The following is a 24,491-nucleotide window of genomic DNA, read 5'->3' as shown; positions in this document are numbered from 1 at the left end:
GAGGCCAATTAAAATCCTTGGGAGAAAGTAGACGACTTTAACCCGGCTTGGAGGCGGTGCCGTGCCGGGGGGGCTGGCTGGGTCTTGCCGGTGTTTGGGCTGTGACAAAGGGAATTGAGGAGGGACAGGGAGCCGATGCCAGGGAAGGGCTCGGGGGTTATGAGAAGCGTTTTTAAAATTAATTGGAAACTTCACCGGCAGCCAACAAGGTGACTGACGCGCAGAAGAAATCCAACGGGAGCGCTCTGAGCCTGTATTGCGGCGCGGCCGGTACCGGGAGCGGGGTGGGGGGGGGCCGGGGGCCCTGCCGAGCCTGCTGTACCCCGGGCCGGGCCGGGGACGGCCGAGCAGCCTGCTGGGGCTTCAGCCTCCCCCGGCTTGGTGGCCCCGGGAGGGGACGGATGGCGGGGGCGGCCCCGACCCCCCCACACCCCCCGGCCCGCCGCAGGCCCACAGCGCCCCCTGGCGGCCCCGCCGCCGCACCGCGCCCCCCCCCCGGGGCAGCCAGGGCCCCCCCCCCAGCACGACGACTTACTGCAACAGCCGCATCTGTGTTAAAAGTAAGAGCTCTGGCAAGTTATTTTTCTGCAAAGACCAAAAGAACGCGCTCGGAGCAGTATTCCGGGATTTTATTTGCTTCCACCTGTACAACAGCAATTAGCACCAGTACATCATTAAAGCTTCAAGCGAGTGAGCCCAAGGGCAGTTATCTTCTACATTAGCTTTGCCAAATGCAGCTGGGTCTTAATTTGCATGAGCTGATGGGTTGAGCATCCTCCAGTGCCGTGCCCATGGCGCTGCTGCCGCCGCGGCGCCCTGCGCGGGACGCTGCCTCTGCCCCGTCCCTGCCTGCGGAGGCCGCGGGTTGTGAGCCCCCGTTTGCAGGTGGGTAGTTCCAGATTCAAGGCCCGAGGGGAACGACAGCTGTGGTTTAAGCATCGGCCTCCGAGAGGGCTCATGCCACAGAAATAATCCAGGAGCGCCGGCCACAAGATGGGACTTGGCTGGTCCCATCCTGCCTGCGAGACATGCTTTGGGCATCGAGGCAAGTTTCAGGCTATGGAGCACGTTCTGGGTAGCTGCCACCCTCCCCCTTGGTGACCTGGGCTATATCACAACTGTTTCTGGGATAAGACGGCTTCAGCCGAGCCCCAGGACTGGGGACATGGACAGTCAGGAACGCACCAGCCCAGGAACTGCTGGTGTCAGTTTTAGCTCATCCTGCCTAGTAAGAGGGACGGAGGTGCAAGAGGACAAGTATTGCTTACACCACTAGAAGGTCACAGGGCTGTGCTAGACTATTGCAATGGTTTCCATTTCACAGCCATCCAACAGCTCCTCAGGTCCAAGAGAGACCAGAGACTCGCCCCACTCTGGTCTGTCCTTGCCAGAGCCACCAGCACCGGCCCTTTTGGCTTTCCTAAGGGATACCCCACTTCCCAGTTGGAAGCAGGGAAGGCAAGTGTGGTAGACAACTACTGATCTGCAGTTAGCCAAGAATATCCCCGGGCTTGGGGCTTCCTTCCTACTAAAGAGTGACCCCAGCCCACCCACCCCCTAGTTAACATCCAGCCCCACATCCCCCAAGACTTTATTTCAGAAATCTGTAATAGTTTCATCAAATCTTACTAAGGCCATGGTTACTTTCATGATCCCACGTAGCTTCCTCCATCTCAAAAGCACGAGTATGTTGGTCGACGCTCAAGGAGAGGGTCGAGCTTCTGCCTGCTCCCTTCCCGGGCTCAGGCAGCACAGGCGGAGCGACACGGTGGCCTCCTCCACCACCGACGGTGCACGGCCAGAAGAGCGGACCCTGGGCGGCTGAGAAGGCAGCTGTCAGGAGCTGAGTGACAGGTCAGATGTACCATCGGGTTTTTTGGCAAGGCTCATCTCAGTCACCCTAAAGCAAGGAGAGAGTCAGCAGGCTGAGTAAAAGGGCTCTGGACTGGAATCACTGGAACGCAAGGTCATGGCACAGAGTTGGGGCTTTAAAAGTCACCACTGTGCTCTCCAACACATGCAAAGGCTGGAGCAACCCCGGGCAGGCTGCAGGTACCCTGGGAAGCCCTTAGGAGAGACATCACTGAAGTGACAGCACTCAGAATTGATTTGCGGTGTAGTCCAGTCACATCAAGTGGTGATAAAACCATAAGTGGCTTGAGGACAGCAAGCTCCGTTTGCCTGAAATGAGCGGTGCCTTTTAAAAAGATCACTAAATCCCATCAGTGCTACATATACAAACCTCATTTATTTTAAAGGCTCCTATTAAAGTGCCTTTTATTCCTAGCAACAGGCAGTTTTAAATTGCAAAATAACTTCCCAGCGACCATCTTCAATCCTGCTGGCCCACAGGGAGAGAGGGGCTGTGGCCAATGCCAGCCCCTTGGGGACAAGGGTTCTTGAACACTGTGTTTCGGGTGGCTGGATGCGGTCTCCTGTGCCCCGGCGCCGGAGTGCTGGTGCAGCAGTTCTGTCCCGTGGCTTTGCCATGGCGTGCAAGGTCCCCGCTGAGTTGCCCAGGGTGACTTCACCTTCCAGAAGGCTCTGGGGATCCAAAGCAGGTCTCGTCCCCAGCACGGATATGTCCCAGTGGGAAGCGTGCTGGGGCCAGCGGCTCAGGCTTCGGCGTCGTCCTGGCTCTGTGTGACAGTGTCATGTAGGAGTGGCGTGGTCTCGGAGGAGGGGGGCGGTTTGCTCTGCATGGTGGGATGGCGTGGGCTCTTCTCGGTGGCGGTTCCCTGCAGAGGAGAGGACAGCGGTTACAGCCGTGCACTCGGCAGTGGCACTGTGGTCAGACCCTACAGTGCGCAGGTGTCACCAAATTGCCACTTGGGACGCACGTGCCCCAAACCTCTTGGACTTTCACATGGCCAAGAACCCTTTTCTGAAGGCTTCTTAAAATTAAGATTTTTGCACCTCCTCCCCTTACGTGTTCACTCGTTCTGTTGAATGACGCTATTTCCATCCCTGCCCACTGATACTTGTAACACCCCCCAACGCTCAGCCTGAAGAGCTGTGTCACCAAGTGGAGGATTTAGGGAAAAAAGTCAGCATGCTGCACATTGTCAGAGAAGATGAAAGGGACATGGACAGGATCTTCTCAGGGACACAACAGCTTGAAGACCCCCAGACCTCAGCTGCAGTAGGGACACAGACAGCACCCATCCCTGGTAAGTGCAACCTCTGGGGAAGGTGAAGGGTGGAAGCTGGTGCCTTCTGGCACCAGGAGGAAGACTCCTGCTCCACCTGAAGGCTTACAACTACAAAATAGGTTCAACCCCCTCAATGTTGAGGAGGAGCCAGAGAGGCTTTCAAGCAAAGCACGTGGGCCCCCTGACCCTAAATCATGCCAGACCCCCAGGAGGAAACAGCAAGTGACAGTAGTGGGTCACTCTCTGCTGCTGGGGACAGAGGCACCCATCTGTCCACCTGACCTGCCACCTTGAGACATTTGCTGCTTGCCGGGGACCTGGATCGGGACATTGTGGAAGGAGTGTGAGGCTTATCCAACCCTTTCTCTATTACCCACTGCTTCTTCTGTATGGGCACCAATGATACCACCAAGGCCACCTGGAAAGTATCAAAACTGACTACAGAACTCAGGTAGGGGGAGATAGTCAGGGCAAAAAAGCTGGTTGATATTCAAGGATCACCTCCTCCAAGCTCAAGAGTGGTCCATCCCAACGAGCATTCCATGTCAGGCAGAAATGCCAGCAGGCCTATATGGATGAACAAGGAGATCCTGGCCAAACTCAAACGCAAAAAGGAAGCATACCGAAGGTGGAAGCAGGGACAAGTAACCCGGCAGGAATACAGAGGCACTCTCCCAGCATGCAGCCATAAAGTAAGGAAAGCCAAAGCCCAACTGGAATTGAATCTGGTCAGGGATGTCAGAGGCAACAAGAAGGTCTTCTGTAAGTACACAGGTGACAAAAGGAAGACTAAGGGACAAGCAGCCCTTTTGCTGAATGAAGCAGGGGACCCCAGAGACCAGGGGAAAGTCTGGAGCAAGGAAGACATACCCTTGGAAGAAAAGGATGAGAATCAGGTCAGAGAATACATAAGCAACCTAGAGATACAATAAATCCATGGATCCTGATGGGATGTATCCATGAGCGCTGAGGGAGATGGCTGATGTCATTGCAATGTCACTCTCTGTAACCTTTGAGCAATCATGGCAATTGGGAGAGGTGCCCAAAGACTGGAGGCATCACTCCTATCTTGAAGAAGTTCAAGAAGGAAGACCCAGGGAACTCAGGCCAGTCAGCCTCCCTTCACTCCTTGGGAAGGTGATGGAGCAGCTAATCCTAGGAAGCATTTCCAGGCACATGAAGGACAAGAAAGTCCTCAGGAGTAGTGAGTATGGCTTCACCAAGGGGATATCATGCTTGATCAACCTGATAAACTTCTATGATGAAATGAATGGCTTGGTAGATGAGGGGGGAGCCGTGGATATTGTCTCCCTGGACTTCAGTAAGACTGTCAACACTGTGTCCCGTAGAGCCTTGTAATAAGCTATGACATATGGGCTGGATGAGCAGTGAGGTGCGCCGAAAACTGGCTGAACAGCCAGGCCCAAAGGGTCGTGAGATGTGGTATGAAGTCTAGTTGGAAGCCAGTGACTAGCAGTGTACACCAAGGGTCAATACTGTGTCAATCCTGTTTAACATCTTTATTAATGATCTGCAAGCTTGCTGATGACAAAAAACTGGGAGAAGTGGCTCATACACCAGAGGGTCTGCCCTCCAGAGAGACCTCAACGGGCTGGAGAAATGGGCTCTCCTCTTGCACAACAAGAGGATGTGCAAAGTCTTGCATCTGGGGAAGAACCACCCCACGCACCAGTATGTGCTAAGGGTCACCCAACACCAAAACAGCTTGGCAAGAAAAGGACTTGAGGGGTTTGGTGGACATCAAGTTCAACATGAGCGAGTGGTGTGGCTGTGTAGCAAAGGCAGCTAACTGTGTACTGGGCTGCACTAGGAGTGTTGCCAGCAGGTCATCACTGGTGAGGCCACACATGGAGCACTGTGTGCAATTCTGGGCTTCCCAGGACAAGAGAGATGGAGCTACTGAAAAGAGTCCTGCAAAGGGCCACTAAAATGATGAAGTGAGCGGAACATCTTGTATATGAGCAAAGGCTGAGAGCGCTGGGTCTGTTTAGCCTGGAGAAGAGAAGGCTCAGGGGGATCTTACCAATATATGCGAGTATCTGAAGGGAGGGTGTAAACAGAGCCGGCCTCTTCTCTGTAGTGTCCAGGGCCAGGACAAGAGCAAATGGGCACAAACTTAAACGGAGGAGGTTCTATCTGAACATTAGGAAATGCTTTTTTTCTTTTTTTTTTTGTGGGTTTTTTCTGTTTATTTTGGGGTTGTTTTTTTTTTACTGTGAAAACTGTAAAAACTGGAACAGGTTGCCCAGAGAGGTCAGGGAATCTCCATCCTTGGAGATACTAAGAGACATCTGGACATGGTCCTGAGTAACCGGCTTTAGGTGACCCTGCTTGAGCAGGGGGGTGGACTAGATCACCTCCAGAGGTCCCTTCCAATCTCAACGATTCAGTGATTTTGTGATCCTGTAATACAAACCCAGATATTTTATACATCAGAAATTCCCCCTTGAAAGCCTTTCCGTGGAGGCCCCCTGCACGCAGGAGCGGAGTGACACCCACCAGTTGACTCCTTCTGTTACTCCCCCTGAGTTTTCACCCATTTAAAAAAAAAAAAAACTTACCTCTGGATCTCAAACACTTGGAGGGGGGAAAAAAAAAAAGTGAGAAAAGTGTTTCCTCACGCATATTCTACTTTTCTTCCTGATCCCTGCTGATATTTTTAGGACTGCGCATCAGGTACACAGGGAGGAACAACAAGAGCACCGTCTTGCAGCGTGGGTAAGTGTGAGTATTAAGACACCTAAATTGCCCTCAATAAAGCCATGAGACAACATCATTACATCAGAGCTTGCCAAGAGGGCGTGCCTGGTCAATGTGGACAGTAAACATTCCCGTTTGATTGTTTTGTAGCAAAGTTTAATCAAATCAGGACGAGAGAAAAGTGTGTTACCTTGACTGGGTACCCACCTACAGTCTGGCTTCCCGCAACACCGTCCCCTTAACCGGAGGCAGCTTTTTGGCAGAGGTGGCCTGGTTGGCCTTATTACTGTCTGAATTCTTTTTATTGCTGCTCCAAAATAAAGAGCATTTTTCCTAGAAGACAATCAGGCTAGTTTACGGTGCACTCGGACATGAATTCCACACGGGTTCCAATTTTAGGAGGAGATTTTAATCACTGTTTAACTAGAATCTAGTTATTAATGAAGATTTCAAGATTTAGGTTAAACTAAGCCCTAGTTAAGATTTTGGTCAGTGTCAAGCCAGTTTTAAAATGGTCCGTTTGCCTTTCAAAAAAAAAAAAAAAAAAAATGCATCGCCACACAGGCTTTGGGCCACGTTAGCAGAGGAGAGACACAACGCTGCATCCGGGCACGTTTTATGCCCGTACAGATTTACTCATTTTTGAGAACTGCGGGTCCAACAGATGCATTTCAAACCGGCTCCACTACACACTAGACTAAGATTTTAAGTGTTTCACAGTACCTCATCTGGACTGGGTTTAGAGCACACCGCTCCCTCCAGAAGCCCACAAGACACTCCAGGACGGAGCAGGGTTCGGGGAGACCTTCCCGCTGGCAGGCACGTGAAGGTGCGGACGATGCACCGCGCGCCGTCCCCTCTGACATGGGCTGTGGCTTCAGGAGGGAGGGCTGCGCGTGATTCAGCAATCATCGCTAGATCAGCAATACTTCAATCAAATGAGGAACGCACCTTGGCTGCAAATTGCTGCTTCCAGTTTACGAGCTCTTATCTATTGATTAGGCAGAGACTTTCATGTGTGGTTGCATAGCTTCCTCAGAGATTTATAAGGTCATTGAGGGTTTTTAATCACTTCCCAGGTAGTCAGACACTTCCTGCAGTTGATTTTTAGTTCTAGCACTTCGCGACACTTTTGGCTGAGCACCCAAATGCAGATGGCTTATGCCTGGGTTTGGGGATATTTCACAAGCAGATATTCAGTTGACTTGAGTGAATTTAAAATCCAGCTTTTTTTTTTTCCTGACCCTTTCCGGCACGGTTAAGGCTCTTTGACACCAGGAATTAAGACTAGCACAAAGCAGGGTGAGGAAATACCAGCCCAGGGCTGCCTGAGGTCTTGGGAATAGCTGCCCAGCAAATACAGACATTTTTTTTAGATATGCTGGAGTGGAATCTGTTTGCCAGCGACCGTTTGCGTTTGCCGAGGCAGAGGTTCCGTGCACAGAGCCTGAGCACCCCGGGAGCACGGAAAGGGTTTAGCGCTGAGCCCTCGGCCCTCGCATCGCTCCCACCCTGCAGGGAAGCACGTAGAGGAACAAGGGGATTTGGGATCATGGGTTTAAGTCAATTAAGCAGTTGTAGGCTTGGTTAAAATCCAATTACGTGATACTCTGAGAACCCTGGCGCTATTTAAAGTGGGTTTGCTTTAGTCTTTCGGTAAGGGCAGTTACAGGAGGTTGAGCAAAAGCAGGCTCTCGCGCGTGCTCTCCCTCAGCGCGCTCCCATCCTAAGCATTGCTTTCTCATCCCCACAAGTAGCCTCTTCGCTTCTGTAGCTTTAGAGCCAGCTCAAGCCGTTTGACTGCCGTGCAAGACTAAATAAGCTTGCTTTGATATAGGTTAGGGCAGGGAGCTAGAGCTCCGCCTCAAGAGCTAAAGCTCTTAGAGGACTTAGTGTTATCAGATGAATGTTTTGGAGCCGGAGGCACGGATCTCCAAGTGTTTTAGCTGGTTTATGTTCTGCCCTTACAGCTCAGGCCAGACTCGTGTCCCAGCCAGGCACCTTCACCGCCCGCCCCACCCTGGGCCAGCTTCTGCCCGGCTGCCAGTTCCCCGGCTTCAAAGGTCTTCGCTCCTCAGCAAATCCAGATCCACAAAGGCCCAGAGGCTTTAACTTCCAGACCTATTTGGAGTAGTTCTCAGGGAAACAAGTGAGTTTCAGGGAAAGGCAGGGTCCAGTCTGGGCTGAGAAGCAGGCACGGTGTCTGCGCCCCTTCTGCAAGAGCACAGCAACTGCGTTTCCAAGTGCCTACGCCCCCTTGAGAAGGCTCCGTTCAGCATGGAAAGCTGTTGGGACCCTGCACAGATGCACAGAGTTGCACAATGGCACAGACCTGCTGCATTCCCCGGAGGCTGGGCTGAGGAGCTAGGCTTGCTCTTAATTAGCTAGACGCGCTGAGAAATGCCTCCTCCTACAGGAACCCACTTCCACCACTGCTGTGCCCTGAGATGGCCAGAAACACTTTTATGTTATCTATTTGCAGCCCGATTTGCAGACGGCCGAGGAAGCCCTGCTGCTATGTGCTGGCACCTGGCACCATTAGGACATGATTTGTGGCATCAGCCAATGTTTCCTCAGGAGCATTAGATTGTCAGCCCAATCTACATCATCTGATTAAGTCTGATTTGACTAACAGCATCTCCCATTAGACATCTGCAAGTTCTTACCTGACTCCTTGCCATGAGCACAGCTGCTGAGATAACGAGCGGGACACTCAGCCCAAGGAAGATATACTGCAGGTAGTCCAGCAGGGACGGGAGCAGCACCAGGTTGGTGTAAAACTGCTTCAGGACTGCGCCTTCGATGGATCCGCTCTGCTCAAAAAAGCAAAGTTGTCAGTAGCGTTTCCCTCTCATCCAGGACTGAGACAGACAGACGCCTCCCTCCCACCACCTCCCAGTACGGATTGGGGAATTTATGCGAGATTCAGCCAGGCTAGAAGCTTTTACTGGAGCCAGTTGGAGACGCACCCAGACGGAGACTGCACTCCCTGGCCCACGTTAGCATGGGGATGCTGGCAGCTCTCTTCTGGGCCCTATTTAACCCCACATCTAGGGCAGAGCCAGAGGGTTACCAAGTATAGTGCAGGGTTTGTTCAAGCTCAGAGGGATTAACGGCATAGCCAAGTATTGCAAAGCCTTCTGTTGGTGCTTAATTAGTCTGTCTGGCTTAAAGCTTTATCCAAAGCGGAGTTTCCCCAGTCCTGGGTGATGGGGAAGCAGTTTCCCTCCTCCCACGTGAGAGGCTCTGCAGAATCAGGTGGAGGAAGGCAGCTCACCTCTGCAAACCACAGCAGCGGCAGGACCACTGGCTTAATCTTCCCTGTTTGACTAGGGGGGAAAAAAAAAAAAAAATAAAAAATAGGCACTTATCTTTCTGGTTGATCAGACCACAACCAGTGTCACAATTCTTCCTAAAAGGACAGCTGACTGATACTGGCCAGGAAACCAGCGTAAGGAGGTAGCAATTCCTGCTGCTTCAGTGAGCTGCTCGCCCCCTTGAGAGACCAGGTCCGACTTGGGCCTTTCACGCAAGAGCAGAGCTCACGCTTCCAGCCGTGCTCGACTCCCAGACGACACCAGTACGTGCCATCCCAAGTCTGGGCTCCAGGGACACGAACTCAGTGAGCTGGAACGCTAAACTTCACACAGCTCCAAGAGGTCTCAGTCACCTCCACAGCACTACAGGGCGGCGCGGCCAAGTTCAGAGCATGGGGGCTGGCTGCTGGTGTAGAGCCAAGGCAGCAAGTGCTCGCTCACACCCTTGTGGGTGTTTCACATCTGACACCACACAACTGTTACCGAGCCCTTCTGTTTGAGCTGAAAGTGTCTTTTTGGACACAGGCTTCAACTGTTTTGCCTCTCCATGTTGGCTGCAGCAGCTTCTGAGCAGCAGCACGGGGCGGGAGAACCGCTCCTGTGCCTCACCAGGAGGAGCAGCCCATTCATCGGCTCTCCGGTCTGGTGCGGCAACGCTGCAGGAGCCAAGCAAAGAGGCAGCCACGCGCTGTACTGCTAAACACCAGTAGTTTGAGGTCACTGGGATAGCTGACATTTCACCACACAAGCCAGCTGGCTTCTGCAACTGTGACCACTGGTACTGCTAAAGCTACTTCATCTTCGGGCAAAGTCTGCAGCAACCCCAGCATCAGCAGCACTCCCTGCTTGAGAAAGGGAGATGGCTATTTCTAGGTGACTACTTACATTATACCAGACACACGCTTTATGTACTGGTTCAGCTGGAGCTTGATGGAGCAGTTCATGGGGATGCCCGTCATCTGCATAGGAAGAGACCCACCGGTTCATCAGTACAGCCAACATTTGTCTGGAGAGCTCTGCAGAAGAGCAGTCCTTTGCCTTCCATCATAGCTACTCTGGGTGCCACCTTCCAGAGCGATGGATTGGATCATCCAGAGATCCACTCCAGCCACCACACAGGAGACCAGGAGCGTGGCTGGGGTTTCCACCAAAGCACAAGCACTGGTCAAACAGGCACCAGTGCCCTGACTGCTCACGGGAGGACAACACTGTCCACACGGCAGTTTGCAGTCTGTCCCCTTCACTTGAACGTCACCGGCCAGGGAGATTGCTGCACACAGCAGCATCCAGAAGGGAGCACCTCCCTTGGGATGGCGTCTGAAGGCACAGAGCTAACCCAGACAGAGGTGGCTGCCGTAGAAGGTGTCAGCACACTTTCAGCAGGCAGACAGCAGGAACCAGGGAGGTGTTGTGTGACTCGGGGCTCGTGGGACTGAACCCAAGCAAGTTCAAATTACCAAATAGCGTATGCAACCGTTAGTTGACTCCCTAGGCAAAGTGTTTTAATAGCAACTTCATTGTTTTTTGAAGCCTGCTGAACCTCTCCTGTTGTTCATCCTACCAGCAACAGGCAGGATGCAAAAAGATTCATGCACACAGCAAAGGACAAAAACATTTCTCATAACTAGGAACCAACAGCCACTGTCCAGCAACACCCTAAGACCATGAAAACACCACACTTCAAAGTTGGTCTTGTTGACACCCATTAAGGCACTGGTTTCTCATGACACTGCAGTTTTGCAACACATTTTTAAGGTCAGAGAGCTTTTGTTGGATTGCCCTTATTTGCCCTGCAGCCCTAGCAGGCTGCAGCTAGATAACAATATAGTTAATCGTACTGTTATCAGTAGATGTTTGATACTGTAATGAACTTAATTAGATTCCCATAACTATGATAAGAAAAACAGAGAGAACCCAATGCCTAGATAAGACGCATAGGTTCACTTACCTCAAGTGGGGGACTGATTTCTTGCTTGAGCAAACATCACTGAGCATTTGGAAGATCATAGAATCAGTTCAGTTGGAAAAGACCTTTAAGATATCAAGTCCAACCATCTACCTAGCGCTGTCAAAACCACCACTAAACCATGTCCCTCAGCACCACGTCTGTCCGTCTTTTAAATATCTCCAGAGATGGCAACTCCACCACTGCCCTGGGCAGCCTGTTCCAATGCTTGACAACCCTTTCAGTGAAGAAATTTTTCCTAATCTCCAATCTAAACCTCCCCTGATGCAACTTGAGGCCATTTCTTCTCATCCTATTGCCTATTACTTGGGAGAAGACACCGACCTCCCCTCGCTACACCCTCCTTTCAGGGAGCTGTAGAGAGCGAGGAGGTCTCCTTTTCTCCAGGCTGAACACCCCCAGCTCCCTCAGCTGCTCCTCATGAGACTTGTGCTCCAGACCCCTCACCAGCCTCACTGCCCTTCTCTGGACCCGCTCCAGCACCTCAATCTCTTTCTTGTAGTGAGGGGCCCAAAACTGAACACAGTATTCGAGGTGGGGCCTCACCAGTGCCGAGGACAGCGGGACAATCACGTCCCTAGCCCTGCTGGCCACACTATTTCTAACCACGTGCAATACGGGTCGTGGGTGGAAGATCCCAAGGTCCCCTCCCCATCAGCAGCTGGGACAATGGTGGCTCAGGACACCCCAACTGATCACCACTGCAGCCGTGACTTCACCCTTACGCTATAGACACATGAGAAGTGTAACACTGCGACAGTCCGGTGCAGAAGCAGCCAGATGGGCAAGTTGAGAGAGTAGAAGCCAGGCCAAAAATTATGGCAATAGCTTCAGCTACAGCGTGGTCTTCAGACTTTGCCAGTCATGGCAGTACATGTTTGCAGATCTGGGGTGTATCTACCTGGGCTGCTGCTAGATACACCTCCTGGTGTTATGGACCTGAGTCAGTGGAAAGAATTTGACTGTGCTTATCGAAACAATTATGCTTATAATTAGTTCTGCAATTCTCTAGAAGTGAGACTCATTATTCAATTAGTTTATGGCTTTGACATTTTTATCTGCATGTGTCCTTGCCAGTCTTTGCACTATGGAACCTGCTCAAATCAGTGCCATGAGAGCGGAGGCGGCAGGCTCCCCCACCCAGCTGGACCCCGGGGCGAGGAGAGGACCCCAGCAGGCTCACTCACCGGGTGCACGTCCAGGAAGAGCGCGTGCTGGTCCTTGCTGGGGTGAAGGCCTTCGACGGCATCCACCAGGGCTGGGTCAGCATTGTAGAAGTGAGGATGGGAAAGGAACATTGGTGCTTCTGGATGAGGGGAGAAAAAAAAAAAAAAAAAAAAGAGACACTTTAAGGTCATTCAAACCCATCTGAGAATGTTTCTTGAGGTTTTTTTTTTTTAAGCCGTTGCAGCTTTTTTCCTGAACAGGCTTTTATACTCTTCTCCTCTCAACCAGAAAGCTCCTTGCCTTGCTTCCCTGCAATTGCTCTGGGAGGGTTAAGACCCAGTGTTTAAGCCACCTTCCCGCCCCCATGCACTACACACTGCCACGCTAACTCGCTGTACCCAGACACGGCTTAGGACACCAAGTCTAAATTCTCCCTCCTGCGTGACCTGCGCTCAGCGTCCAAAGTTAACATTTAATTTGGCAGTTACGTGGCCTGCCTCTTCCCACCCTTGCCCCCCAGCCTGGGGGGTGTAACGCTCCTGGCGTATCCCCGGGCATTCCCAAAACGCCAGGCTGTGGTAGGGCCATGGATCAAGGGGGCTTTGGGCAAGGATTTTCACCGTTTCTCTCCTTGCCGAGATGCCTGCGGGAGTGCAAGGCAGAATACCACGCACACAGACTCCGGCGGCACCTTTTATCACTCTGGCAAAGAGCAGAGCCAATTTCCCAGACATCCAAGCTCATAGCACATCCCTACAGTTTAATATTGGAATGGCAGGGAGATCCCAGGGAGGAAAGGACTTACTGAGCCTACAGGTACTGACGTTCTGGATGCCGGACTGCATGCAGGGGCAGAAGCCTTCATTGGGTGGATAGTCCGTGCCGTTGGCAAAGAGAGTTTTTGGTGCCACGAAGCGGTAGGTGGGCACACCCTCAAACTTCCCGGACTGCTCATACACCAGTGTCATGGATCTGGAAGGGTTTCGGTGGAGAAGGATCAGGATTAGCCAGCAGGTTCCCAGCCCAGAACTGGGCTCTTATCTTTGCTGGATAAGATGCGGTTGCAGTGGAACTTAGACTTTGAGATCAAGATAAACACTCAGAGCAGTGCTTTGGAGGGGGAATGAGTATTTAAGCCATTTGCTTTCCATGTTTTAAGCACAGATAAAGGGCTGGTCAGGACTCGTTATGGAGAGAAACCACAGGCTTGTAAGCCTGTTTGCAGTATCCAGATGAGATTTGTTTAAAGGCATGCAGTAATCCCCAGGGCTGCTCTCCAAGAGGTAATACCCTCTTTGTGCGAGCCTTGGCTCCGACGTAAAAGTGCTCCGTCACCGGGGATGGACACTGGCTAAATATCTTTCACGGCACGACTCCAGCATAGAGGCTTGTCAGGGCAGTGGAAAGTTTTGCCTTATGAACTACATTATGCAGCAAGATTTATTTTTTTTCTTGATACGACAGGCTAGTGATGTTATGCTGCGTTATTGCCACCAGCTGGCCAGGATAGATGCAAGTTTCCAAGAGGGAAATTTGCTTCCTTCGCACGTGCTCCTTCGAGTGAGGCTTGCAGGGATGCAGACGGCCTAGGCAGGCCAAGGGGATGCTTATTCCTACAGCTGCCTTCTGACGCCAGGACCAAGGAGGGGGGGATTCGGGGCATGTTCAGTGGTTACGTGCCTCTTGGCTTGCTCACCTTCGGGTAAGGAAGCAGAGGCTGCTGCAGCACATCAGCAGGATAAAGCCCTGCCTACCTTGCAGGGTCATCCAGGGAGTTGCATCTCAGCATCAGCTGCACTTAACGTGGGAACAGCGTAGGAGATGTGCCCTGCGCGCCCTGCAGCAAGCCAGGTATGCCCTTAGTCTACCAACTGACGTTTCTGACTCCTTCATAGAAGCATAGAATCATTTTGGTTGGAAGAGACCTTTGACCAAGTCAGTCCAACCACTAACCTAGCACTACCAAGTCACCACTAAACTAGTCCCTTCCTAGCCATCCAGGCTAGCAGAGAGGCTGAGATAAAGATCTGGGGAGAAGCGCTGCCTGGTGAAGAGGCAGAGCCACTTCCTCCTCAGCTCTGTCCCGCAGGACCCTCCCGTGCCAACAAGAAGCCAAGCTTGGTTTCCTCCACTTCACTTTATGCCTTGCCTGGAAACACGCTCTGTTCCCTGGAAGATTTCTGTAGTTTTACAGAAAAAGGTATGTGTATTTAAACTTTGATTATGTAAGTCCTTGGCTCCAGGTCATTTTGGTATTTGCTGATGTCCCTTGTGTAGAGGAATTCCTGCACTAATACTTGGCTCAGCTGACTTTGCTTGTTCCATGAAGAGGTCATTGTTCTCTATTCAACATGAGCACTTGCTTGTTTTGCAGCACTATCTACAAACCCTGAATTAACATTATCTTCCTTATCTTCCCCAAGGCGGGGATAGGGCTTTGTGCCACCGCCAGCCTGGCCGCCCTTCCTTCCAGCCTCAGGGAGTTTCCACACAGGCAGGCTCTGCAGGGTACTTTAACCCCGTGCCATCAGCTAAGGTCAGGCTGTCTTACATGGGACAGACAAGCACCGCAGCGCAGGAGCCAGGCAGGAAAAATAAAAATAAAAAATAAGCAGCAGCCTGGAAATGATGGCACAAGCCGCCCCGACATCACTTCTGCAAGCATTTAGTGAGCTGCAAGTTCCGCAAATGGTTATAGCTGCATTTCCTTGTGACAACTCTTACTTCTCCCTCTCGCCTCCCACATCTTATCTAGGCTGGTTATTTTCTACCAATTCCAGAGGGGCAAGTTAGGCTTCTCCAGTGATCTGGAAGGTATTTATGAATACAACAGGACGCTGCTAATTAGACAACTACACTGTTTGCAAAGCTCAGATGCTGCAATGCTGAACCGCAGATGAACTTTAACTATAGAAACTAGACCTGAGCCCTCAACATCACCGCGCAGGTTCTCTGTGCGCACAGGAGGAGCGTTGCATCTCCTGCCACCCCCACAGGGACGAGCTGGCAGCCGCAGCCCCACCTGCAGGCATCAGGGCTGTAGAACTCCAGTGACGTTGGGGACATGAACGGTGGCCACATCTCCCCCGCGGTCCCGTTGATCATGTTGCACTCGCTGCTCCGCCAGTAGTTCACCTGCGGGACAGATGTAAAGAGAAGAGCTCAGAACAACCAGCTTGCTGGAGAATTGGCTTCCACCCCTGCACGGGACATCCACCACCCTATGCTGCTTCCATAGGAGCCTGAGGTAGCAACACTGAAGAGCTTCCAAGATCTCTCCCATTCAAACACATGCCCAAGTAATGGAAAAACAGGACAACATCACCCTGTCCCAAGAGCTCCCGCAGTGGTTAATCTGTAGATTCAGTTGATTTTAGTTAAGAGCAGAATTCCACAAGGGAAGAATAAGCACCCCTTTAAGAAGGATATTTAAATAACGCCTTAAGCACAGGCCACAGGAGCCAAGGACTTCAACCATTAGAAGCAAGCAGCTCCAACAGCATTTCAAGGAAGTCCAAGTGACACTAATGATGAGCTGAACTTAATGCTTCGTGACAAGCCTCTTGTCGTATATGGTTTCTTCTGGCAGTTTGATAGAACAGAAGTTGCAGCAGATAAAATCCCATAGAAACTTGCCTTCAAACCCCCAACCCAGAGATACAACAGCCCCAACAGCTCTCAGTTTAACTGGCTTTAGATCAGGCATCGCCCTCGTATTAGAGGTTTGCTGCCTGACACTCACCTTCTTCTGTCCATTCCATGAATCCACCATGTGAACTCTACTGATGTTCTTCATGCCCGTGTACACTGTAAACAGTCCCGAATTGGAGTTGTTAAACTGCAGAGAGAAGTAACTAGCTTTTAATCCATTAGATGCAGCAAGACTGCAATGTGTTAATGACTTCGCATGCTTCGTCAGCTCTAGGGATGCCTCATACTGGAAGCTACTGCACTTTCACTTATTACAATTGCCAGTGACAGCTTCCAACACATGCTTTTCCGCTTGAGGGGAGAATTAAGGCAGCCTTACACAACCACCACCAGCTACACGTGGCCGCTCCAAATAGTTTGTGAGAGGGATAGCCCAGACACTCAATCCCAAGACCAATACTGCTGTGATTTTTGTGTTCCCAACCAACAGTTTACTTACCTCTACAAATAAGCCAAATTTTCCCTTGAAAGGGATCAGGCCAGGAACAATCGCATTTATTGTGTCTAGAAGAGGGTCTTCATACCCCCACAGGATCTCCCTCACTGTCCGGTTCATGAACGCCTCCTGTTTCAGGCCAGCCAGGGCTCCACTCAGTAAAAGCTTCACGAAGTTTGGCAGGTTTTCCATCATTACAGCCGCTCCCTGGGAAAGAGAACAAACCTCTGAGACGAGAGCCCCAGCTTTCCCAAAGAGGAAGCAATGCATCTTCAGCGCTCGGCAAGGTCCCTCTGCCGCACAGCTCTACAGCCCTAGAGAAGTTCTTTGGACAAACTGAGATTCAGCATTTATCCCCAGGACAGGAAGGAAGCAGACGAGGGCTCACAGGTTTCATTTCCCCAGAGCATGCTCAAACGAGGTTGCAGACTTGAGCCCAGCTGCTTTGCCAGCCCCTCTGCACACTCTGCTTTCGGAAGGGTAAGAGCCCAACACAACCACCAACACCCAGAAAGCAGAAAACTGCATTTTATAAGCTTAACCACCTCATGGCGTGATTAGCCTTAAGCCCTACAAGAAAGTAAGCTTTGAGTCAGCGTTGGGCATCAGCGCCCTCCCCACATGCTCAGAAGTTGGTACCCATCCAGGGAGCAAGTTCTTACCATCATCAAAATGTTTGGCACAACGATGTACTCTTCTTCACTGCCATTGGACATGTCCGGCTGGAAGAAAAGTTGGCGGTACTCCAGGAAGGAGACAGTGTCATTGTCATGGAATGTGATATTTGTTTTATACCTGAACTCTCTGCAAAAGAGATGGGAGACATCATGGGAACCTTCCCCCACGTAAACACCCCTGCCACCCCTGTGGAGCAAGGATGGGCTGCACAGGCCTGGGCTTGCTTCTGAAGAGCAGAGGAAGGAGATCAAACCCCAGCAAGAAGCCATGGACAGTAAGGGAGGCAGTGTGCCAAGGAACAGGCGGTGTCAACCTCACACCGTCACCAGGGTTAGGGTCTAGCAGGAGGAGACGGCAGCCTGCGAGTGTGGCATTCCTGACAGATGGGATTCCACTGCAACTTGCAGGCACCAAGTGTTTCTTCCCGGCTGAGAAGTCAGAGAGACAAAAGCATGTCGCCTCTGTTATTTCACCTACAGCTGTTGAAAAGCCCAGCCCTATCTAGAGAGACGCCCAGATAAGGAGACGTACACCAACCCACACACCAAAACAACCTGCAAAACAGGAGAGGACCAAACAAGGTGGCACAAGCCCCATCAATGAGCCCACACTGATTTGCCCCAGAGATCCCTGATGGCCCCAAGGTTCAAGGCAGCTGAACCCTCCACGCAGCACCGTGGTTCTCCTGCTGCTCAGGACTTCGGGCCATGCCACCTCCCACACACTGCCCAGCACCACAACACACCACACCATGGGGGCAGCCCAGTCTCCTGGGGGCTGCAATGCTCCAACAGGAGCACAAGGCTGTCCCCAACATTGTGAGCCTGTTACAGCTCCTGAGGAAGCTGAAGCTCAACCCACCAGCAAAAACAAAGTCCTTTATTGTGGAGCCTCTGTTTTATGGCCCACATTAGGGAAGGGCACTAATCTTGCTCAGCAGAAACACAAGGACACTAATAAGCTTTGCCCCTTTGTTTATTCTTATGGCAGGTGAAGCCTTTTTCCCAAGCCAAGGGACTGATGCGATCACAACATACAGAATCCACATGGTCTTAACGGTGTGACCTGGCAAGCCCAGGGGAAACAAGGACATATACATACTGCCAGGTTTCCCCCCCAACGCTACTCAAACCGCTTTGGATTAAACCAGTAATCTCCCCACATGAGCTCGCTTAGGCTGCTGACCTAACTTCGCCTATATGTGTAGGCACTAATGTCTTGAATACCGCTATTTATGGGTAAGTTCACGCGCTCAACTCAACATCAGCCATCACTTCGTGTTTCAGTTCCAGAGAAGCATCTGGGGCTTCAACCACCACCCTCAGCCACGGCAAATAGACCCAGCCCTGCTGTAGATGGGCCTGAGCAAGTTTTCGTGCTCCACACTGGCTGTCATGACCAGAGCATTCACGTAAGCAGATTCTGGGTCTCTTGTTAGATAAGAGCTCTTAGGCCATTCATTCCATGAAGTTTGATATTGAGGTGACTCCAGCTCTGGAGCTGGACTCTTCAATGCACAGTGAAGATGAAACAAGCCCACTCTGAAGATGAGGGTTTCCCACCACCCCACCAACATCCCTCATGCCTATGACTGGACCATATCAGCCCAGGTCTGGTAGCCCAACAGGTCCCAGCTAGGGACTGCACTCCACAACGCAGTGGAGCACGGACCAGTCTTACCACCCCAGTGCCCAGAAGTCCTACTTGTGGCTTTAGCAAGATCAGAGCAATTAGAGCGTATTTGGGTCACTTTAAAATTCTATGCCACTGGGCTCACGCCAAGTATGCTAATGCCGTGCTCTCCTGCCAGAGGAGTCAGCCATAAGCCCGTCAGGCAGCATGGTGGCCAGGCTCATGCCTCGCTGGACCACAAGCGGTACCTGACCTGTAAACATAGGGTCCACGCTGGTTCAGCGCCGGCTTTGCTCCCTGGAGGGTCTCCTTGGGGTTCAGCACTTCGAAGAGGTACACCGACATGTAGAAAGGAACAGGAATGTCTTTCCACATGCTGAAGGAGATGCTGCTGGGGTCGATCCTGACGTTCTGCAAGGAAGCAGGATAAAAAAAAAAAAAAAGGGGGGGAAAAAAAAAAGAAAAAAAGAATAAGGAGACACAACTCTTGGGCTTGGTGGCTACAGCTGGGCACATCCACCCTTGGCTTCACATCAGGCCCAGCCGAAGGCAGCAGTTCCAACAGGGGCCCTCCAGAGGATCCAGACTGAATCCTGTTACGCAGAATGAAACTGAGCCAGACTAAACTGGGAACCATTATGTATGCAGAAGCATAAAGTTCATGCCACAGGATGTCTGTAGGCTTATTTATTCAGGCTCAACTTTCCAGTTCCTACCCACAGGATTTCGGAGCTGTTTTGATGTGCTGGAGCCTTGCTCCACGCTAGACAAGCCAGCGTGGAATTATTCACAGCTCTGCACATGTGACCGGCCTGGCAGACACAACCCTGTCCCCACGACCTGAACCTCTCTGCCAGGTTTGGCAGCTCCACGCAGCCAGAAGCTGGCAAGGGCTGGGAGAAGGCGGCACACACATCTGCACAAACGTTTGGGTACCAGCAGGGAGGGCCGACCAAGATTCCCAAAAACCAACTAGGGAAACCAGGATGGCAACCCATCTGTGTCCCAAAACCTTTGCCTCCTCTCAGCTGCCATCCTGCGGTGACTCAGTCAGTCATAAGGCAGGTCAAAGGCAACGCACAATCGTGGATTCCGTATCGCTGTCCCGTTTGCTGGGAAATGCCTGCAGGAGCCCAAACATGACTTAAGCCCTCACCAGACTCCCAGCCCAGGAGCTGGCTCCTGGTCACATCTGTTTCCACTCCCTTCCTGCCTCCCAGGGACTCCCTGATGGACAAGAGCCTGTTCCTTCTTGTTTCCCATTTATATGGGGCATGTTACACCATAATCCTTGTGTCCTCAAGCAAGCCCTTGCCATGGTTAAGTAAGTTTATGGAAGCGGGTTGGATCTACCAATTGCTGGAGGCATGTGGGGATTATCCCGCTGCAGCTCAGCAGCCCCACAGCAGCTCTCCTGTCCCAGAGCATCAGTCTGACTGTGCACGTAATTGCTGCCTCAGCAGGGTGAGAAGGAAAGCTGCTGGTGGCTTCCCCACGATGTCCCATCTTTCTTCAGCCATTTCCTGGCCAGGCTGTGCCACCCGCCAGCAACAGGGCTTTGCAAGCCCCTCGCTCAGGCCCATGTCCTCCAAGCCCTACCCCTGAGGGGACATCTCTACGCTGCGGTGTAACCCACCTAGCAAACCCTTCCCACCTCTACATCAACGCCCACACGCTGCCGGCCGCAAGGACTTCATGGCAAAGCGCCAGAGGACAGGAGCAACTCAGATTTTACTTAGCCTGCTTTATAATCCCTTCTCCTGAGTGCCCAAGGCTCTGAATCTGCTTTCCTTTACTTGCTTATCCTGTCTTGCACTCCCTGGATCCCCCATTGCACGTGCATGTACTTGGATAATATGTACCCGGTCAGCTGGAGCTGCTGCTACCTTTACCCCAGCCCTCTCCCACCTGGGCACAGCAGCTCGCGGTACTCCACAGATGCTGCCAAGCAAGGTCTACTTAAGAGGGTAGCCTTGGAATTAAGCTACTTGTATGCCAAAAAAAACCCAAACTTGGTCATATGCCTGAAATAAAAATAGAGTATTTTTCACTTAGATGGGTTACAAAGCGTCACTGAGATGTTTGACCCCTCCCGGCCACACTGATCTCTGTTCCTGAGGAACTGAAAGGAACCAGCTACTGCTCCTCTCCTCCAGACGGGACCAGAGGAGCAGCAGCTCCATCAACAGTGCCCAGACCCTGCTTCTCCAGGACGGAGGCTTCAGCCACTCTGCTCAATAAAACCAAGAGCTGAGGTTTCCTCTTCAGATTGAGAGGAGCAACCCCAGTGTCAGATCTCATCCTCCACGTCCTTTCACCACCATCCTCACCACCCTGCTGAAACAGCAAGGGCAGTGCCGCCAGTCTTCTCCCAGCTTTCAGGCAGGACAGCACAAACGTTCCCAGGTGGAGCAGAAAAGTTAAACTGCAGATGGACGAGTCAGTGCAGATTCGGGGTGTTAAAGCTCATATCTTCAGCAGGCCTGCGGCACTCCATGTACTTCCAGAAAAATCTCTAAGTTTTACAGGGCCAATGACGCAGACAGCCCAGCTGCCAGGACGGCTACCAACACAGATTGAGTTTCTGCAAATGGGACAGGAAATGGGCTCCAGGTTCCCTCTTTCTAACGTGGGTTCCCCTACAGACTTTCCTCAAAGATATCCCTGAAACTACCACCTCTTTGCAACTAAGTGCTTTTCCATCAGGATACACCATCTTGACAGGGCTCAGGAAGCCAGGATGGGCAAACCAGCCTTCACCTGCCCAAATCCAGCCCTTTAAGGCTCAGCTCCTCTTACCCACACCATTCTGAAGACCAACCCAGGAGTTTCAGTAAGGCCCTGGGTATTTCTCACCACGCCAGACACCATCACTCAGTTATTTTTTCCATTTCACATTAAGCCTCATAAGACCTCAGGACCACTTTGGGTCATGCTGAAGATGTGGAGACCAAGGGCTTGAGATGAAGGGAAACCTGAGGAGAAACAAGGGCTGGTCTTCTCCTCATCTTCTGTTCTCATTGCAAGCTACTAGGATTTAGCTAATCAGGTAGAAAGAATCGGGATTAGCTAAAAAGAGGGCAGAAAGGTTTTGGCACCAAAAATGACACTAGTGTTCTGCAGGGGCCATTCAGCCTTTTCTTTGCAGGTACCAGTTCCTGGTGTCCATGAAACTGGAAAAAGATTGGACTTTCACTGCTTAAGCCACAGGACTCTGGCTTTGCCCAGCCAGCAGCACTTCCAGAGGGTACGTTTAAGTAGAAGTTTGCTTTTGGCAGAGACTTTGCGGCACACGCAACCACTGCCATGGGCGACATGGTGGTTATCCAACCTTTCATCAGAAGCACATTGCTGGGTGCTGACCTAGGTAGGTGGAAGCTTGGAGAAATGCCCTGACAAGGGGCACGACTCCTTTGGGCAGGGAGAAAAAGGTTTGGCTAAATGTGGGAATGAGCCAATTGGTTTGTCACAGCAGGATAACTGGTGTCCCAGCAGCAAGGACAGGAGCACTGGTTCCCAAGTCTCTGTGGAGCAGTTACTGATCTCCATCCACAGCCCCACACCTTAACCGTGGGGGACAAACACTCCTTCAGCATCAGGACCTCTCCTGGAGACAAGAGAGGTCTGCAGAGAGGCAGCTCTTTAGGATTTCCAGTTGAGCAGGAGAAGATGCCTTGGGGGCTGCTCCGTGCACGAGGCTCCTTCAGAGCACTCCTGCACACCGCCTGTCCCCTTCCCAGTTTGGGAATCATCTCACCAGGGTATGTCAGAGCCTGGTAATCCGCACGCCTCTCCACAAAAGGAGGGCTGCAGGCAAGGACAGGAGGAAGGGCTGGTGCTGGGGGCCATGCTCAGCCCGGCACCGTACCCAAAGCCAACTCCAGCCACGCAGAAAGCCCTCCCCGCCAGGGATGGGAGCCCCTTCAGCCCAGGCGCGTTTGCTGTAACCAAGGGTAGAACAGCCCAAGCAGGGATTTGCCCGCAATAAGACCGTGAGGCTGCTCAGAGCGACGCGGAAGCCGAGACCCTTGGGTGCCGAGCGCTCTCGCACCCCCCCGGATCACACCAGACAGGGAAGACACCTCCACGCACCAACGCTGCCATGCACCGGCTCCAGCACACCCCGCCTCGCACCACCAGCGCCCCCAGGACCGGGTCCTGGCCGCAACCCAGCCACGCACCGGCTCCAGCACCCCTCACCCAGCACCGCGTCCCATCCCAAGCCCCCATCCACGCACCGGCTCCAGCCTCTCCCTCTCCCCCCCATCCGAAAACCCGCGGCCCCGCTGACCTTGACGACCTGCTCCTTGATGATGACAGGCCCCACCAGCAGCATGCAGACCCCCAGGAGGGCGCAGGCCGCCCCGGCCAGCCCCAGACCCACCGACAGCCTGCGCCGGGCCGCGGCCATAGTGGGACACAGCAAAGCAGGGCCGGGCAGCCGCCGCCGCCGCCGCTTTATGGCCCCGCCACACGGCACGTCCCGCCGCCAGCGAGGGGGCGGGGCGAGGGCGGGGGACGGGGCGTGGTTATGCAGGGAGGGGGCGTGGCTAAGGCAGGGATGGGCGTGTCCAACTGCGCTAAGCCACGCCCACTCGCTCCGCGCAGCCGGGGCGGAAGAACCTATGGAAGAGAGCGCCCTATATGTACGGGTATAAACGTAAAAACAGGCATTAATATAGAAATATATGTAAATATATCGACATATTTAAATAGATCAAAGTGCATGAATTTATAAAAATATATAAATAGATAGATTAAAATATATAAATAGATAAAAATAGATATAAATATGCGTGTGTATCTATACATACATACACACATACGGCCCCGGCCACCCCCAGGAGGGTCCAGGTTCCCCCGTGGCCACCGCATGAGGAGGCAGGGCAGCTGCCAGCCCACTGTCACAGCGGGTATTTGGTGTGAGCCACCAAGGCTCAACCCCTCCAGGAGAAAACATCCATCACCGCTTAACCCATTTTACCAAGGAATTGGGGGGTTTTGTGTATTTTGTGCAGCTAAAGCGGCCCCGAGTAGAGGCCCGGTTGAGGCTCATCCCTGAAAGTGTCTAGAAGTCAGCAGAAAATAAAAAACGAAGGGAAGAGTGCAGTTTGTGACAGCCCATTTTATGACAATGACACGTGCCATCCTGCCATCCCAGCTGCCCGTTGATCCGAGATGAAGGGTCCAGAGCCAGGAGTGATCCACCTGCACGTCATGTGATGTGAGGGCACCATGGGGACACGCCAGCCCACAGCTCCCACCTGGGCAGAGGCTAGGACAGCAGAGGACCCAGCCACAGCCTTTCCCGTGGTGGAACACCCGCATTTGTATCGTTACCCTTAATTCTGTCTTTTTTTCTTCGAGACCTTTTACCTCTCTTTAATTGCCAGACCGATTAACACATCCCTGTTCAACACCAGCCGTACCCCACTTCCCCAGCAGCAACACAGCACAGAGCAGGCGCTGTGTTTTCCTTTATTTTAAAACATTTTGCTAGGAAGAAATCCTCTGAAAGGAGTTTTCCTTCAGAACCCAACAAACCCCAGTGAATCCAGGAGACACCCCACGGCACAGCGGGACAAACCGAACCATGCGGAGTGGTGTGAGTGACACAGCAGGGATTTCTGCGGTTAGAACAAAAAATCATCATTAACATTTACCCAACGCTTTGCTGTTTTCACCAAACATGGCTGTTCTGTGGTTTATCA

General features: G+C 52.2%; 1 protein-coding gene across 3 annotated transcripts; it reads right to left on the bottom strand.

Moving 5' to 3' along the window:
* Positions 1 to 614: 614 nt before the first annotated feature.
* Positions 615 to 23,321, bottom strand: SCARB1 (scavenger receptor class B member 1). 3 transcript variants are annotated; one of them, XM_074606447.1, is made up of 12 exons: positions 23,072 to 23,314; positions 19,034 to 19,191; positions 17,133 to 17,274; positions 16,474 to 16,677; positions 16,066 to 16,161; positions 15,346 to 15,458; positions 13,129 to 13,295; positions 12,344 to 12,462; positions 10,076 to 10,149; positions 9,151 to 9,202; positions 8,540 to 8,686; positions 615 to 2,738 (listed from the first exon to the last, which is right to left on the bottom strand). In XM_074606447.1, exons 1-12 carry the CDS (start codon positions 23,189 to 23,191, stop codon positions 2,616 to 2,618), a joined length of 1,515 nt encoding a protein of 504 aa, XP_074462548.1. In that variant the 5' UTR covers positions 23,192 to 23,314; the 3' UTR covers positions 615 to 2,615. The 3 variants fall into 3 exon arrangements, with proteins under 3 accessions (XP_074462548.1, XP_074462549.1, XP_074462551.1); XM_074606448.1 differs by lacking the exon at positions 615 to 2,738 and adding an exon at positions 5,323 to 5,576 and having other exon boundaries at positions 23,072 to 23,319; XM_074606450.1 differs by lacking the exon at positions 615 to 2,738 and adding an exon at positions 5,946 to 6,206 and having other exon boundaries at positions 23,072 to 23,321.
* Between the last annotated feature and the right edge of the window lie 1,170 nt (positions 23,322 to 24,491).

The sequence above is a fragment of the Larus michahellis genome, chromosome 13 (genome assembly GCF_964199755.1).
Source record: "Larus michahellis chromosome 13, bLarMic1.1, whole genome shotgun sequence".
NCBI classification, from domain to species: Eukaryota; Metazoa; Chordata; class Aves; order Charadriiformes; family Laridae; genus Larus; species Larus michahellis.
This window is presented reverse-complemented; position numbering and strand designations above follow the sequence as displayed.